The 17,024-nt window shown below is 45.5% G+C and overlaps 1 protein-coding gene across 1 annotated transcript in view; it reads left to right on the top strand.

Moving 5' to 3' along the window:
* Positions 1-381: 381 nt before the first annotated feature.
* Positions 382-17,024, top strand: part of LOC134438328 (SH3 and multiple ankyrin repeat domains protein 2-like) — a 258,811-nt gene continuing 242,168 nt past the window's right edge. Inside the window, exons 1-2 of the mRNA XM_063187875.1 lie at positions 382-449; positions 16,749-16,952. Coding sequence (XP_063043945.1) covers positions 387-449; positions 16,749-16,952 — 267 coding nt within the window. The 5' untranslated portion in view covers positions 382-386. The remainder of the gene's footprint in view (positions 450-16,748; positions 16,953-17,024) is intronic.

Here is a 17,024-nt window from a genome sequence, read left to right as displayed (position 1 = left end):
GATGGATGGATGGATGGATAGACCATTTGATTGTTTTGATTGTATTGATTGGTTGATTGATTGATTGATTGACTCCTCCGTCCTCTTGTCCTCAGGGTTATCGGAGTGGCCGGCCGACTATGCCCCGGAGCCCCACGTCCAGTGAGGATGAGATGGCCCAGAGCTTTTCAGACTACTCCGAGGAATCCGACTCCGGCAGCTCCCGCGAGGAGACCATCTACGAGACCATAAGAGCCACCGCCGAGAGGCCACCCAGCCGCATGGAGGACATACACATCAACACGCTCGTCATCCGCGTCATCATCCCAGACCTGCAGCAGACAGTAAGATGCACGCACGCACGCACGCACGCACGCACGCACGCACGCACACACACACCCAGCCGCATGGAGGACATACACATCAACACGCTCGTCATCCGCGTCATCATCCCAGACCTGCAGCAGACAGTAAGATGCACGCACGCACGCACGCACGCACGCACGCACGCACGCACGCACGCGCACACACACGCGCGCGCGCGCGCACGCACACACATCCACATCAACTCTCTCGTCATTGTCAGCAGACTGTAGGCCACGCTGTGTAAATTATAGCCTACATCAGGGGTATTGAATTAACAGTCAGCGAGGGCCAGTTTCTCAAATTCACTCCAGTGAAGGGGCCGAACATAGAATCAACTTTCATGTTGGATATTCGAGAGAAATTGTCACATTTTGCAAAATCATGGTTTATTCCCCAGACATTACCGCATGCTTTGACCACATATGACCAACCAGGCCCAGCCCAAATGATTGTGATTGAATGTCACTTTTTAATGTAGGCTAGCCTACATTACATAAAAAACTGTGTTTCCTATGGAGTTACTCATCTTTTCAACAGCTTTCACCTCAAGTGATTGGGGCCCCAAAACTTGCAGCATGCATTGACTGTATGCAAAAACTAAGACACACCCCAAAAATGATAACCATGTCATAAATATGCTAAATAGTCTACCATTGTTTCCTATGGGATTATGTATCATTGACCCTTTATCCACACATCAATGAAGATCTCCACCCTCAGTGCAGTGCAAACCGTGAAGTAGGCCTACACTCTGCAAAATAGGAAACAGAGACTGAGGTGGAAATGTTAAGGGATGATGTGAAATTTGGAGAGGTAGACGAGAGGTAATGTGCAAATGTCAGAGGGGCTGGAAGTAGGGATAAAACACCAATGACAGGCAAATTTGGCTGAGGGAAAAGAGGGCTACCAGTGCTGGTGGTAAAAGAGCAGAGGTGGTGGAGAAGGAGAGGATGGCCCGAAAGAGGCATAGTTAAAAATTGCTAAAATAATAATTAATAATTAAGTATATAAAATTACAGCCCCCCCTTTTTTTTGGGGGGGGGGGGGGGTATTTTTATATACTTAATTTATATACTGTAAATAAATTTCAGATTAGTAAAATTAGTACAGAGTAGTAAAAATGGTATCGGTGCAACACTTCTTGTAATCTGTTGACGTAGACTACAGTACATACACACAGAAGGGTCAAGTACTGCTGTTACTGGCTTGCACCTGTCATCCGTCCTGCTCTCTCTCTCTCTCTCTCCCCCCTCTCTCTCTATCTCTCTCTCCCTCTCTCTCCCTCTCTCTCTCTCTCTCTCTCTCTCTCTCTCTCTCTCTCTCTCTCTCTCTCACCCCCCCCTCTCTCTCTCTCTCTATCCCCCTCTCTCCCTCTCTCTCCCCCCTCCTCTCTCTCTCCCTCTCTCCCCTGTCTCTCTCTCCCCCCCCTCTCTCTCTCTATCTCTCTATCTCTCTCTCTCTCTCTCTCTCTCTCTCTCTCTCTCTCTCCCCGCCTCTCTCTCTCTCTCTCTTCCCCCCCCACAAGGACAGGTCCTCAGTTCAGCTCATTAAGCCAGGTGCATTGTTAGGCCTCCCTCCACCCTCCCTCCACCCTCTCCGTCCACCACTGTGCTGTGCCCACACACACACACCTCTGATTTAGCTCCATGATTAAAACATAAGGGCATCCCCTGCTCCCCCATCATCCCTACCCCCCCGCCCCCGCCGCTGTCGTCGCCGTTAGCCTGTCACACTCAGGGATTAAGCTGTTTCGATGGCTGCAGTTGAGTGGGTGACACATCGGTGCTGTGTGTGTGTGTGTGTGTGTATGTGTGTGTGAGTGTGTGTGTGTGTGTGTGTGTGTGTGTGTGTGTGTGTGTGTGTGTGTGTGTGTGTGTGTGTGTGTGTGTGCGCGTGCGTGCGTGCGTGCGCGTGTGCGTGTGCGTCTGTGTGTGGTGATGTATGGATGGCTGCTTGCTGTGTGTGTGTGTGTGTGTGTGTGTGTGTGTGTGTGTGTGTGTGTGTGTGTGTGTGTGTGTGTGTGTGTGTGTGTGTGTGTGTGTGTGTGTGTGTGTGTGTGTGTGCGTGCGTGCGTGTGTGTATGTGATGTATGGATGGCTGCTTGCTGTCTCTGGGGAAAAGGCTTCCCCCATGCCATCCCTCAGGTGGCTCCAAGGGAAAAGGCTTCCCCCATCCCATCCCTCAGGTGGCTCCAAGCGCAGCTTAATGAAGGGGAAGGCTTAACCAGAGATTCTTTAAGTATATAGAGATATGCCATTGTAATAGGTTGCTATGGGCACCTAACGTGACCAGGTTCCGGTCTGCCTAAAGGGGCGTGTCATAATACTCCTAGCATTGAATAGAACAGTCCCTAGGTCTGCCTAGGTCTGCCTAAAGGGGGATTTCACCCCCCTCCCCCTTGCAATAATAGAACCCGGAAACAATGGGCCAATGGAACCTCTCTCTCTCTACTCTCTCTGGCTTACCAGTGCCTGCACATCACCGCTCCCTCCCTGATGGAGACCAGGAAACAGGACTGGCGCTAGGCATAGGCAGACAAGGCGATCGCCTAGGGCGCCAAATTTGTAGCCCCACAGAATTAGAACGTCATGCGAAATGAAATATTTACACTTTACATCGACAATGATTTTTCATGGGCATTCAATATATTTAGGTACTACATCATCTGTGCTCGATCAGATGTACAAGGCTGTATTTACAGATGTCAAAAGAAAGTAAATAAAGAAGCACTCATCAGATTTCTTTTTTCAATTTTAATCGCCTCACAGACGTTTCGGGCTTACACCCTTCTTCAGTGTGAAATGGCGATTTCGCCTTTGACCCCAGTAGGTGTGACTTAAATAAACTTGGTTACCCAAAATGCCACCGCAGGTGTCTCCAAAAAAGCCCAGTGCAGGTACCCAAAGCGCACCACTAGAGGGAGACGCAATGGATACCCATCATTCTAACTTAACAACAATTACGCACGTTCTAGCAATCAAAACAAAACAAAAATTCAAATAGAAAAATCTTTCAATGTCCATGTCTTAGTGTCTCAGTCTTCAAAAGAGGGTTTCAAACCCCAACCAAAAAAAAAAGTATTTACAAATTGGAACATCACTTTCAGAAAAGAGAGCTAAGAGAGACAGAAACATGTAGCCCACATCACAGAAATATGTTACAAAAAGCAAGACAGAATAATTTCTTCATTCATCCCTCTTGGGATGAGAGTATCCAGAGTGTGTATCCAGTAAGCCTCCCTTTTCAAAAGTAAATTGTCCCTATCCCCACCCCTGCGTGGTGTCTCCACAACTTCAATTCCCATATATTTTAAGTCTGTTGTATTGTGTTTTAACTGGTTGAAGTGTCTGGCCACTGATGATTTCTTGTCACAGTTGCGTATAGACGACTTATGTTCGCAGATCCTCGTCTTTAATAGACGTTTAGTTTTCCCCCCGTAATATAGATTGCATGGACATTTAAGCAGGTAAACTATGTGTGTCGTGTTACACGTTATCCTGCCCTTTACAGCGTACATTTTCCCTGTACTGTGGTGCGTGAATGTGTCGCTTTTCAGCATCGCGTAGCAATGTACACAGTTGTGACAGGGGAAATTGCCATTAGGGATCCGCGATAAAAAGTGTCGTGGTTTGGGAATGGGTAGATCAGATTTTACCAAGAGATTTCGGAAATTGGAAGTTCTCTTATAAAAGTGTTTGGGTGGGTGCGTAAAAGCGCTTGCAATTTGTGGATCAGTCTTTAGTATATGCCAATGTTTGTTGACTATACGTTTCACAGAGGATGATATAGGAGAAAATGTGGAGACCATGGCTAACCCTTCGTGCTCCGTTTTACGCTTGGGTACTAGTAAATCCGATCTATTGACCTGGCGCACCTTATCCAAATGTGTTCTCAGTAATTTCTCACCATACCCCCTCTTCCTGAATCCATCACACAAGTCTTCCGCATGAGACTCAAACGTGACATCAGAGTCGCAGATGTGCTTCACTCTGGTCAATTGGGAAAATGGGAGGCTTCTCTTCAAAACAGGAGAATGGTAACTGCTGAAATGTAAAAATGTATTTCTATCAGTCTCCTTTTTGTATAACTCTGTGTGTAAGACTGTCCCCACTTTTTGTATCATCACATCCAAGAAGGAAATCTGGTCAGCACTGTACTCCAACGTGAATTTAATGGAAGGCATCTTTGAGTTCATGTACGTGTGGAAGTTTTTCAAGTCTTCAGTATTACCGCACCAAATAAAACATAAATCATCAATATAACGCCAGTATTGTTTCAGAAACTTAGAATAAGGATTATTATTATACACAAAGTCCAACTCAAATTTTCCCATAAATAAATTTGCATAATTAGGCGCCATTGGCGAACCCATGGCTGAACCCCGTTGCTGCAAATAATATTTGTCCTGAAATCTAAAATAATTTTTTGTCAGGATTTCATTGGTAAGGGTTAACAAAAAATCAGTAGAGGGATCATGTACCATCCTCTTTTTTAAATAATACTCCATAGCTTCCAAGCCATCTTTGTGCGGTATACTAGGATAAAGACTCGACACGTCCATTGTGCAAAGCAAATCATTAGTGTCCACATGACAGACACTCAGTTTTTTCAAAAAGTCCATCGTATCTTTGAGGTAAGAGGGTAAACCATAAACCAAGTCTTTAATGTGGGAGTCCACAAATTGAGACAATGGTTCGGTGAGTGAACCAATTCCCGAGACAATTGGACGTCCCGGAGGGTTCAACAAGTTCTTGTGGATTTTTGGTAGTGTGTACATGACTGGTCTAATGGGATTTGCTTGCAATAAAAACTTGAACTCAGTGTCACTGATCTGTTGATCTTGTAAACCCTGTTTGAGAACAGTTTTGATTTCATTACTGTACTTGTGAGTGGGATCAGACTGTAGCGGTGCATAGACGTCAGTGTCTCCCAATTGTCGCTCTATTTCTTTTATGTAATCAATTTTATTCTGAACGACCACCGCTCCGCCTTTATCCGCTTGGCGTATGACAATGTCCTCATTTTGCATTAATTCCCTCAGTGCTTTTCTTTCAGACTCTAGAAGATTGGGAATAAAAGACTTCTTTTCACTTTGAGCACATATGTCCATTACATCCGTCTCTACCAAGCGACAAAAAGTGTCCACAGATGAATTATTGATTAGTGGTGTGAATGTACTTTTTGGTCTGAATGTCTTCTTCAATGAGACAGTTTGTGCCTGGCTTGTGCCATTAAGACAGTGTCCAGAACTTACAGCATCTTTCACATAATATGCCTTTAATCGTATTGTTCTGAAAAACTTGAACAATTCTACCTTAGTTGTGAATGAATCCGCTCTCTTCGTGGGAACAAACGATAGACCCCGTGAGAGAGTTTTGCGCTGGTCACTGCTTAATGCTTGGCTGGAAATGTTGATCACATTCGATTCATCCGAGGAGCTTATTCCGCGGGGCCGTCTTTTGCCCCTCCGCGTTTTCCTCCTCTTCCTCCTCTTCCTCTCGTGGTTCGGGTTTGTTGAGTTTGTTGAATGGCAGGTTGCGGGGTAAACTTCTTCCTCTCGCGTAAAAAATGTGGCGTATTTGATTCCGTGTCAGTGCTGCTGAAGCCCTCAGAGGAGGACGCGCTTGTAAATCCACGTTCATCGGTGGATCTTGGCTTCCGTCCTTTCCATTGCGAAGGCCCACTGCCTGACAGCCATGGATACACTCTGTTATCACGATAGTCCATTGCATCTCGGCGGTATTTCTTCATCTTGTATTGCTCCAATTCCCGTTTGTATGCTGCAATCTTTTTCTCGCAGTCCTCAACAGTGTTTTTGAGTTTCTCAGTTGGCATCAGTTCGGTCATTTCTTTACGCAGGGCGTCTATGTCCGCTCGCGACTTCTCCAATTCTTCATTCTCATTCTTGATCACCAGCAACATCAAATCCAGCGAGCACTTGTTCAGAATTTCGCACCACTTCTTGCAGAACTCGGCGTTGTCCCGTCCAAGTGTTGGTTTCTTGTAGATTCGTAGGCCTCTTGGTATCCTACTCATGCGGTAGTATTGGGATAGTACCGATCCATGAAGCAAAGATCTTGTTTCCTTTTTGCAGAGCTGCTCCAACACCGTAGGATATGTGTCCATTCTTGCTTCTTGGGAAAACTCAACTGGAGGGAACAGTATCTTTTTGGAATCAGACTCCGAAAAGGTGAACGTCATTGCTCTTGCTTCTGTAAGTTTGTCGAACTCGTCGTACATCATTTTGTTTGGTGGAGCTGCGTTTTCAATTCAACAGGTAGAAAGATCAGGAAGCGCGCTCAACACCTTGCCTTCTTATATTTTACACTGGGTGCTTAACTTCGTCAATGCATGAACTCAATTCTCAAAAGATCTTTCTATGTATTTACAGATGGCAATTTGTAAACACAGGAAAAGGAATGAGGTGTTGTTCACCTAGGGCACCAAATTCACTAGAACTGGCCCTGCCAACAAATGGAGAGGACAACACCAGACCATCGGCCCTTCACCACATGTATCAGTTATTATTGCACCCCAAAAAATAATGCAGTTAAGATGAAATAGGTGATTTATCAACCTGAAAAACAGATACACTGTGAAAGGCACGAGGATGCACCTAATGAAGAATCACCTAAGCTTTCTTTTCACATTCTTCTTCTTCTTCTTCTTCTTCTTCTTCTTCTTCTTCTTCTTCTTCTTCTTCTTCTTCTTCTTCTTCGTTATCTTCTTCTTATTCTTCTTCTTCCTCCTCCTCCTCTTCTCCTTCTTCTTCCTCAAGTCACACAGATAGACACACGTTTACATTTCAAATGATTGTCTTTTCAGTTTCAAACTGTGATTGGCAGCCAAAAGGGAAACAGACACGTGCTTGCTTATTATCCACAGGTTATGTTGTTTTCCCGTCACGATGCATAATAACAATCCGTTGGCTGGTGCCACCAACAGACAGACAGACAGCTCTCGGATATCTGGTGTGCACGCCACACACGCACGCTGGCATCAGTCTTTTAATGTCAACAGAATTCAACAGGACTTCAAACAAACCTGTGGAGATGAGAGCATTCTAATTCTATCTGCCAGTAAACCACCCGCTGGCCAGTGAGAGTAGAAGGAACCCCCCCTATGCAGAAAACAAGAAGGAACCCCCCCCCTATGGAGAAAACAAGTACATTAGCATATCCTAGTGTAGCATATCCAGTGTTTGCTCACCGTGAGTTGTCTTCATGCAACTAAACGAATTGGGTGCAGTTGGCAATTTTCTCAGTCAGACTAAAGCGTGTTGGATGCCGATGGCAATTTTTTCTGAGTCAGATTAAACTAATTGGAAGCAGTTGGCAGTTCTGTGTGCGTGGTTATGTCCACTCCTCAATTGCTAGGCCAGCAGTGGTTTTCAACCTTTTTTGAGCCAAGTCACACCTTTTTTCCAATGACAAAAATCTGAAGGCAAGGCACACCAATTGGCAATGTTGAAAATTAAAATCTGTTGCCTATATTAACAATACAGTATACAGACTGTGAATGCTTTGGAGAGATATGACCCACTGAATGATCGAAAATCACACACATTTATGTTTTCATTCGTTCTGACTGGCTGGCCAAATGTTTGCCATGCCCGGGCCGTATTTGGCCCTCTGGCCTTTTTTTGGAGACCAAGGCCTTAGAGAATCATAGACTCATCAAAGATCCTGTATGTTCTTCAGAGAACCTTTGGGTTCCCCAACACACCCGCTGAGATTTCTTTGAGGAACCTTCAATTTTTTTTTTTTACAGTGCACCACATTATATGTAGTTAATGTGGTGAATGAAATATCCGTTCACAGCCTATGTAGTGAGCATGTGTGAAGATAAACTTATTTTTCACAATGTTTATTTTTTTAGTTTGAGCTGCATCTTACCGCAGAAATACACCAGCGGCGATCTGAGCGAGTCGAGCGACGGAAGTAATTGACTTTGTATTGAGTCGAGAGACAAAAGCGATTCTGGAGACTAGAGCGATTTGCGCGACGAGCGCGACAATTTGAAGTTGAAATCTTTTCAACTTTCTATGACGCGGTTCGGCGACAAGCCGCGACAGCCAATGACTGTATAGAGGTCAGTGGCCACAGCCAATGGGAATGCTTGAATGCTTTGCCTTCTGCCTGTACGGACATACTCTTGTCTCCTCAATCGCTTGTATCGCTTGCTGCTACACTCTGTCGCTTGAATCGCATCGCCGCTGGTGTATTTCTGCGGTTACTCAGGGACCATATGAGAGCCTGCAGTAAATATTAACGCCCACAGGAGGGAAAAGCACTGCAGCTCAATAATTTATGTAGTGTGTTCCCTCCTCTGCATACAGTACAGTGAGGGATTATGCGAGGCATGCGAAATGTGTGTTGACCGCAAGGACAACTATATCTCTTAATTCCTGCATGAGTTCACAGTCACCAAGATGGATCACAGTAGTACAGCTATTGCAGTCACAGTGTTTTGATCTCTTTTCACATGTATTATTTCCATAATGATACCAAGTAAGAGTCCTGCGCTCGATATTGTTGTTTACAATAAACAAATAAAAGCACTTCTATTGCTGTTGTGTTTTAATGAGACAGGATTAGGTAGGAAAGTCAGTGAGTTAACAATCAACAAGATGAGTAACAGTATGGCTCGGGGGAGTCGGGGGGCGCTGTGGCGCAGCGCGCTAAGCTTCCCACATTCTGGCTTCCATTGCCCACGGGGACCCCGGTTCGAGTCTTGCCGGGGTCATTTCCTGGTCCTGCCCCATCTCTCTCTCTCCCAACCATTTCCTGTCTACTCTCACACTGTCCTGTAATAATAAAGGCCAAAAAAAATACTTCAAAAAATAAAAAAGAATAACAGTATGGCTATTGCAATCTCTTTTTTTTTTAAAATCATTTCCATAACGTTACCAAATGAAAGTCCTGCACTTGCTACTGTTGCTTACTCAGACAAGAACAGTGTTACCAAATAACTGCTGCACTGCTGTTGCTATTGCTATTATTTAGCTACTCTATCAAGCCACATCGCTCCAAAACACCAGCGCGACTATTGCTGTTATTGTTTAATCAGACAGGATTAGGCACAGCCGAGCAGCAGGTTATTAGATAAACAAAGGGCTGTTGGGAGCCCCTATCTCCCTCTCTTTCTGCATGTATGAGAAGATTAAACATGTAAATGCTGCCATAGTGTTGGTCATATTTCTCCCTCATGTCTCCAACAGTTTCCCCACATGTCTAAGAGTGCATCAAACGCTCCAAGTTTTGAAAATCCTGCTCTGCTTTTGCAGTAGGACTATTGTTCCTTTGTGCTATCACAGCTTCTTTGTAAAATCTTGGCAAATTTGATCAATTTTAAAGGGCAGCACAATAAGCTTGAAAATTTGATTGGCTGTGAATGGGCATTTCTTAGCCAAATCAGTGAAAAGTGTGTTTTGCTCAAAACTAGTAAAGAGAATCATTTGGAAGAACGCTCCAGTTCCCTTCCACTTTCCCAGATTTGAGATATCCTGTGCCTGTGTTTTAGAGCCTTCCTTTAGCAAGGTTTTCATTTTCGAGCTTTCGGGCTTTTGATGCATCCTAATATCTATTGCATACCATGTAGTGCATCATTCCTCCTTCTCAGTGTTTCTCCATAGTGTCTTCTGATTGTGCATTCATGTGGTCTTGTAATTATCGTACATACCAAACGGCGACATTCGAAGCACACATGAACGCGACCGCTTCTGGTATTTTCCAGAATGCTCTCACCGTGGCAGCTGCTAAGTGGAAATACTAAAAAAACAGCCTTCAGTATGTTAAGACAGTGTCATGGTAAATGTCAGTGTCAGAAAGTATTCAGCATTTTTACCTTTTGACTTCCTAATTAATTTGCTTGCTCTGTCCGCCAGAGTCTCACTCTGGTCTCACTCTGGTCCGCCATTTTTAATTTGTAAACAACAACATAAAAGCACATGAAAGTAACGCGTTGGTAAATACCACTTTACAACTAGATAATATCTACTTTGGAAGACCACATGAATGCACAATGAGAGTGTTTGCCTATTGCAGCTATTTATCACTGACGAACAGCACCAACCAACACCCAAAATCTGTGGAGGGAGGACTGATTATAAAATGGTGCACTAGCAGAGGCATTTGAATGAGCTAATTGAATGAGTGCCGCTCCCTGTTTACATGCTAATAAAAGATAAGGGTGATTTATTGCATTGAATAAGAAAGCATCATGGTTGTTTACATCTGTGGGCTTACGCTTGGTAGAGAGGCTTTAGGGCTGTGGGAAGAACCATAGTTTATAGTCCATGGGCTGGACGAGAACGCCGCTCCACTCAAGGTGGCAAAGGCGAAGTCTGCTTATACTTTTTTTAAAAGGTCATGTATGGAGTTAAGCTTAACCTTTTTGTATGATAACTCTTCTGGAGTCACAGTTACACTCCTCCACCAAAATATGACGTTTGAAAAAAAAAAAAGATGCAGTAACGACCATAAATTACATTCTACATATAGGCCAGTCAGTGTTGTAATCTGGTAGTGTAGTACAGTATGCTGCTGAAACAACCACGCTTTGTAATAGGCTACATATAGCAAGTTAGTAGGCCTATTACATTCGGGAAAAGAAAGACAGCAGACCCAGGATGCGTGGAAACACTCCAAAAAGCAAAGCGGCTTGCCACCGACAGACCGGCGATTGAACAAGTGACCAGTGTACAGTAGTGCTGAGTGGAGTCCAGTGGTGGACAAAGTAAAAGTAAAAGCACTGCCAGTGGTGTAATTACAACAGTAGCACATGATATTACATAGCTGTTACACCGTTTACTCCATTTTACCTTCCTATTGAGATAGACTTTGTTATTACTGAAAAACAATAAAAACCTAACTAGGACCCACCACAAACTCAACCCAACCTGTGCAGAATCAGTTTAGCGTAAGACATGTACATTGGTCTACTTTTTACTCAGATAAGTCACCTGTTTTGGAAAGAAACATCTTTATCTTACTTTTACTTTTGCTTTGTCCACCACTGGTGGAGTCACTGACTAAAAACAACCATGCACACATTACACACTTTAACATTCCCATCAAAAGCAATCGTTTTCAGTTCCAAAGGCCAACGCATGCAGCCACATAATTAAAGCGTTTGGATACGTGATATGGTGAGTGCAGGCTATTGCATCTGGCCTTTGACCGCAGCCAATTATGTTTTGTTCATTAGACAGTAATGGCGGTACAGTGCAGAAAAACTGTGGAAATGTCACCTTGTGCAGAGACGCCGTAGGCTCCGTGAATAGCCATCACCTCGTCTCGTCTCGTCTCGGCAGTCTCTCTGACCGCTTATGGTTTAGACAAGCTGCACAGAGTAGTATCTCCAACACGTTTACTACGCGCGCACACACACACACACACACACACACACACACACACACGCACATGCACATGCATGCGCGCACACACACACACACACACACACACACACACACACACACACACACACACACACACACACACACACACACACACACGCACGCACACGCACACATGTACAAACTCTCTCTCTCTCACACACGCACACACACACGCACACACGCACACACGCACACACGCACACACACACACACACACACACACACACACACACACACACACACACACACACACACACACACACACACACACACACACACACACACACACACACACACTGTACATGTGCATGCACACACGCATGCACACACTTTCAAACATAAACACATACTCATTTGCAAGAAAACTCAAGTTTGCATGCAGTAGCTACACACACACACACACACACACACACACACACACACACACACACACACACACACACACACACACACACACACACACACACACACACACACACATATTTGCAGAGGAAGAGAAAAGAGAAAGGGAGATGGACAGACTGAGAGACCAGTGTTTCCCACAGAAATTTTGGAAACTATGGGGGTTTATTTTGTCCGGGGGGGGGGGGGGGGGGGGTGGTGATGTAGTTCTCACGCGGGCCTTTTGGGGGGGGGGGGGGGGCTGAGGGGCTGGAGGTGTTTGGATTCTTGCAGCGGAAATGCAAAACGGCAAAACAATGACTACAGTATGACATTGGCGCATGGAGAAACTGTAGGCCTGGGCCTATATTTCAACCATTTATATTTTGAGAATTAAGGCTACATAAGATTTTACCCATGACTTGTATAATAGTAGTACATTGTCATTGTCAAAAAATGCAGTACAGTGAATAATTTCTGTTTACAACACAGTTTCATTCGTCCCTCATGCAGGGGTCTGGGAAACAATAATAGAACAAAATAGGAGCAGAGATAAGAATTTAAGAGCACTGTGAAATTGTTAACGCATAGACAAAAAGGGTCTTAGAGGGTAGGCTATGCCTTTTCCCCCACACATATCTGTAGGCGTACACATTCTTCATGAGGGGTGCTGGTCACAGGGCCAGTTTTTTCCAAAATCCTCCATTAAAAGGGCTGAACAACATATTACACATTAATGTCTATATTCACATTCATTACACATTAATTTCTATATGCAGCCCGATGTCTCCTCTGCTGTGTCATGTCTGTCACCAAACTCATTACAACTGTAAAACAAAGCCTAGGGAGTGTTTGTAAACTCATCCCAACTGTCCCTTCTCTGAAGGTTTTTTTATGTTGCTCCCAAACCCAAGTTAACTACAACAACTTGACTAGGCTTTTGATCCCTGTCTTTCAAGCACTTGTGGTTCTCTCTATAGCAGGGGTGCCCAACCTTTTTTTTAACCAAGATCTACTTTTGAAGTTGATGGTCTGCCGTGACCTACCAAGTCAAATTTAAGGATGTCAGTATGAAAATTTAAGACCACCATTTATTAATCACCATTATTATGAACAAAATGTTTTTAGTAGGCTACTATGGCCGTATCTTTTCAGTGTGTTTTTAAAGTGTGTTGAATAGCCTATCTTTACAAAGCAATGCAGCACTGATAGTATGCAGAGATAATTTCAGTCATACACAAGTCATAAACAACTGAAACAATTTCAAAATGATAAACATTTGGTATATAAAAGGCACATAGGCCCTATTTCTAAAAGAGAGAGAGAGAGAGAGAGAGAGAGAGAGAGAGAGAGAGAGAGAGAGAGAGAGAGAGAGCAATGAGAGAACTCATTGGATTGGTTAACACCCCTGTTAAGAGTGACTTCTTCTATGAAGGTTTTTTTTTCAGCTCTCTGGGGCAGTAGCACAGCAAAGGCTTTCTATTGTGAGTTTGGCCAATCGTTTTGTCCACAACTGAAGCAAGAAACAGCACAAATTGAAGTGAATTCCATACATGTCAACAACAAACATTTCCTTTACACGCGGCACGCGATGTAAACGCAGTTAGCGATGATGCATGCGACTAGCGATTTGGACGAAGATCCTCGCATATCGGCGTGTCATAACGCATCGTTGCGCACATGTTCTGTTACTCACCCGATGTTAGGCTACATGTGTGCACACATGAATCAACTGTAATACCCTTACGGTCACTTCCTAATGCTTTCCCCTGTTACCGTGGGACTACTTATCTAACCAATACAGAGTCTGTAGGATGTATTTACTCCAGGAGGAAAATGCGAAGGAAATTCAAAATCGTAATTCAAATCGGTTTTAACAAAAACGGATATCGTTTAAAAAAAAAAAAAAGAAAAAAAAAATTTTTTTTTTTTTTTTTTTTTTTTACATTTTCGTAAACTATGGCGGCCAAATTTAAACTATGGCGGGCCGCCATAGTTTCCTCAATGTATGGGAAACACTGGAGACATAAAAAGTGTCTGAGAGAGAGAGAGAGAGAGAGAGAGAGAGAGAGGGAGAGAGAGAGAGAGAGAGAGAGTGTGAAGGAGCATATTCCTGCGCTCTACTGAAATGCCAGACATCTGTTCAGCCCCTCCACCCTTCTGTTTTCCCCTTTCCTCCCTCTCTCTCTCCTCCCTCTTTCTTTCTCTCTCCCTCCTCTCTATATTCTCTCTCGGTATATCTCTCTTTCTCTTTCTCTTTGTCTCCCCCTTTTACCTTCCTCTCCCTTTCTCTCTCTATCCCTCTCTCTCTCCCTCTCTCTTTCTCTGTCCCTCTCAACTCACTCACACAGCCAACCATGGGATTAAGCCTGGCAGAGCTCAGTGGCTGTGATAGTTATTGGGGTTTTTATTTTTTTCACACACATTTCTCACACATTCACACTGAGCCTGCAGAGCAACAGAACTCCACTATCGTCAGCTGTGCAGTGCAGTGCTGGGCGCTCGCTCTATGCAGCCTTAATCCTCTATTATGTGGCACTACCCACAGCACACGTGTGTGTGTGTGTGTGTGTGTGTGTGTGTGTGTGTGTGTGTGTGTGTGTGTGTGTGTGTGTGTGTGTGTGTGTGTGTGTGTGTGTGTGTGTGTGTGTGTGTGTGTGTGTGTGTGTGTGTGTGTGTGTGAGCGCCTGTGCGCGAGTGTTTGCGCCTGTGCGCGCATGTGTGTGTGTGTGTGTGTGTGTGTGTGTGTGTGTGTGTGTGTGTGAGCGCCTGTGCGCGAGTGTTTGCGCCTGTGCGCGCATGTGTGTGTGTGTGTGTGTGTGTGTGTGTGTGTGTGTGCGTGCGTGCGCGCATGTGTGTGTGTGTGTGTGTGTTTTGTTTGTAATCTTGTGTTCTGCAGAGAAGGCATTAGGTCAATGGAGCTTGGCTAGTGGGGCTTTGAGAGAAATGTAGCGAAAACACACAAAAAACAAGACACACAAAAAAAAAACACACAGTGGACTATAGAGTAATTGTGCGGCTGTTTATCTGGTGCTGAGTAAGTGTGTCTGTGTCTGTGTCTGTGTCTGTGTCTGCGTCTGTGTCTGTGGCTATGTCTGTGGCTGTGGCTGTGACTGTGACTGTGACTGTGGCTATGTCTGTTGCTGCATCTGAGGCTGTGTTTGTGTCTGTGTCTGTTGCTCTGTTTGTGTCTGTGTCTGTGTCTGTGTCTGCGTCTGTGCCTGCGCCTGTGGCTGTGGCTGTGGCTGTATCTGTATCTGTATCTGAGGCTGTGTTTGTGTCTGTGTCTGTTGCCCTGTGTCTGTGTCTGTGTCTGTTGCTGTCTGTGCCTGTGTCTGTTTCTGTGGCTGTGTCTGTGCCTGTTGCTCTGTCTGTGCCTGTGTCTGTTTCTGTGTCTGTTGCTCTGTCAGTGTCTGTGTCTGTGTCTGTGTCTGTCTGTGGCTATGGCTATGTCTCTGTCTGTGTCTGTGTCTGTGTCTGTGTGTGTGTCTGTTTGTGTCTGTGTCTGTGTCTGTCTGTGGCTATGTCTGTGTCTGTGGCTATGTCTGTGACTGTGGCTGTGTCTGTCTGTGTCTGCGTCTGCGTCTGTGCCTGTGCCTGCGTCTGTGTCTGTGTCTGTGTCTGTTTCTGCGTCTGTGTCTGTGTCTGTGTCTGTGTCTGTGTCTGTCTGTGGCTATGTCTGTGTCTGTGGCTATGTCTGTGACTGTGGCTGTGTCTGTCTGTGTCTGCGTCTGCGTCTGTGCCTGTGCCTGCGTCTGTGTCTGTGTCTGTGTCTGTGTCTGTTTCTGCGTCTGTGTCTGTGTCTATGTCTGTGTCTGTGGCTGTGTCTGTGTCTGTTGCTGTATCTATGTCTGTTGCTGTATTTGAGGCTGTGTTTGTGTCTGTGTCTGTGTCTGTATCTGTGTCTGTTGCTCTGTCTGTGTCTGTGTCTATGTCTATGTCTTTTGCTGTGTCTGTGTCTGTTGCTCTGTCTGTGTCTGAGTCTGAGTCTGTGTTTGTGTTTGTGTCTGTGTCTGTGTCTTTGTGTGTTGCTGTGTGTCTGTGTCTGTGTCTGTGGAGAGCCTGCCGCGCTGCTGCCCACAGTAAGGGTTTCATTAGAGGGGAGCTGCTAAAGGTGTACCAGGCCGGTGGAACCCTGCCAACCCCACACTCTGCCAAGCCAAGCCAAACCAATGTAACCACCTCTCTCTCTCCCTCTCTCCATCCAACCCTCTCTCTCCCTCTCTCTCTCTCTCCCTCTCTCCCTCTCTCCATCCAACCCTCTTTACCCCCTTCTCCATCCCGTCATCTCCTTTCTCTCCCCCTTTTTTCTCTCCCTCCGTCTCTCCAACCAACCCTCTTTACCCCCTTCTCCTTCCTTCCATCTCCCCCATCCCTCTCTCCATCCAACCCCTCCCCTCCCCCGTCCCTATGTCCATTCCAACTCCCCTATCCTCTCCTCCCTCCATCTCTTTATCTGTCTCTCTCTCTCTGTCACTCCATCCTCATCCACCTTCCCCACCTCCCCCGACTTCACCCACCACCCTCCTCACCCCCCCCCCCCTTTTTCTCTCCCCACCACAACCCCATCCCACCCCACCACACCCCACCACACCACACCCCCTCCTCCCTGTCCTGTTGACAGAAATGCATGAGGTTCAACCCCGATGCCACGGTGTGGGTTGCCAAGCAACGGATCCTGTGCACGCTGAGCCAGAGCCTGAAGGACGTGCTGAACTACGGCCTCTTCCAGCCCGCCAGCAACGGCCGCGACGGCAAGTTCCTGGACGAGGAGAGGCTGCTGCGCGAGTACCCGCAGCCCATCAGCAAAGGGGTGCCCTCCCTGGAGGTACAGTAGCCTATGATGGCCCCTACCAGGGCTCTAAACTAACACCAGCCAACCGCCCAAATGCTGGTTTAA

This window comes from Engraulis encrasicolus, chromosome 22 (assembly GCF_034702125.1).
Source record: "Engraulis encrasicolus isolate BLACKSEA-1 chromosome 22, IST_EnEncr_1.0, whole genome shotgun sequence".
In the NCBI taxonomy this organism is placed as follows: Eukaryota; Metazoa; Chordata; class Actinopteri; order Clupeiformes; family Engraulidae; genus Engraulis; species Engraulis encrasicolus.
This window is presented reverse-complemented; position numbering and strand designations above follow the sequence as displayed.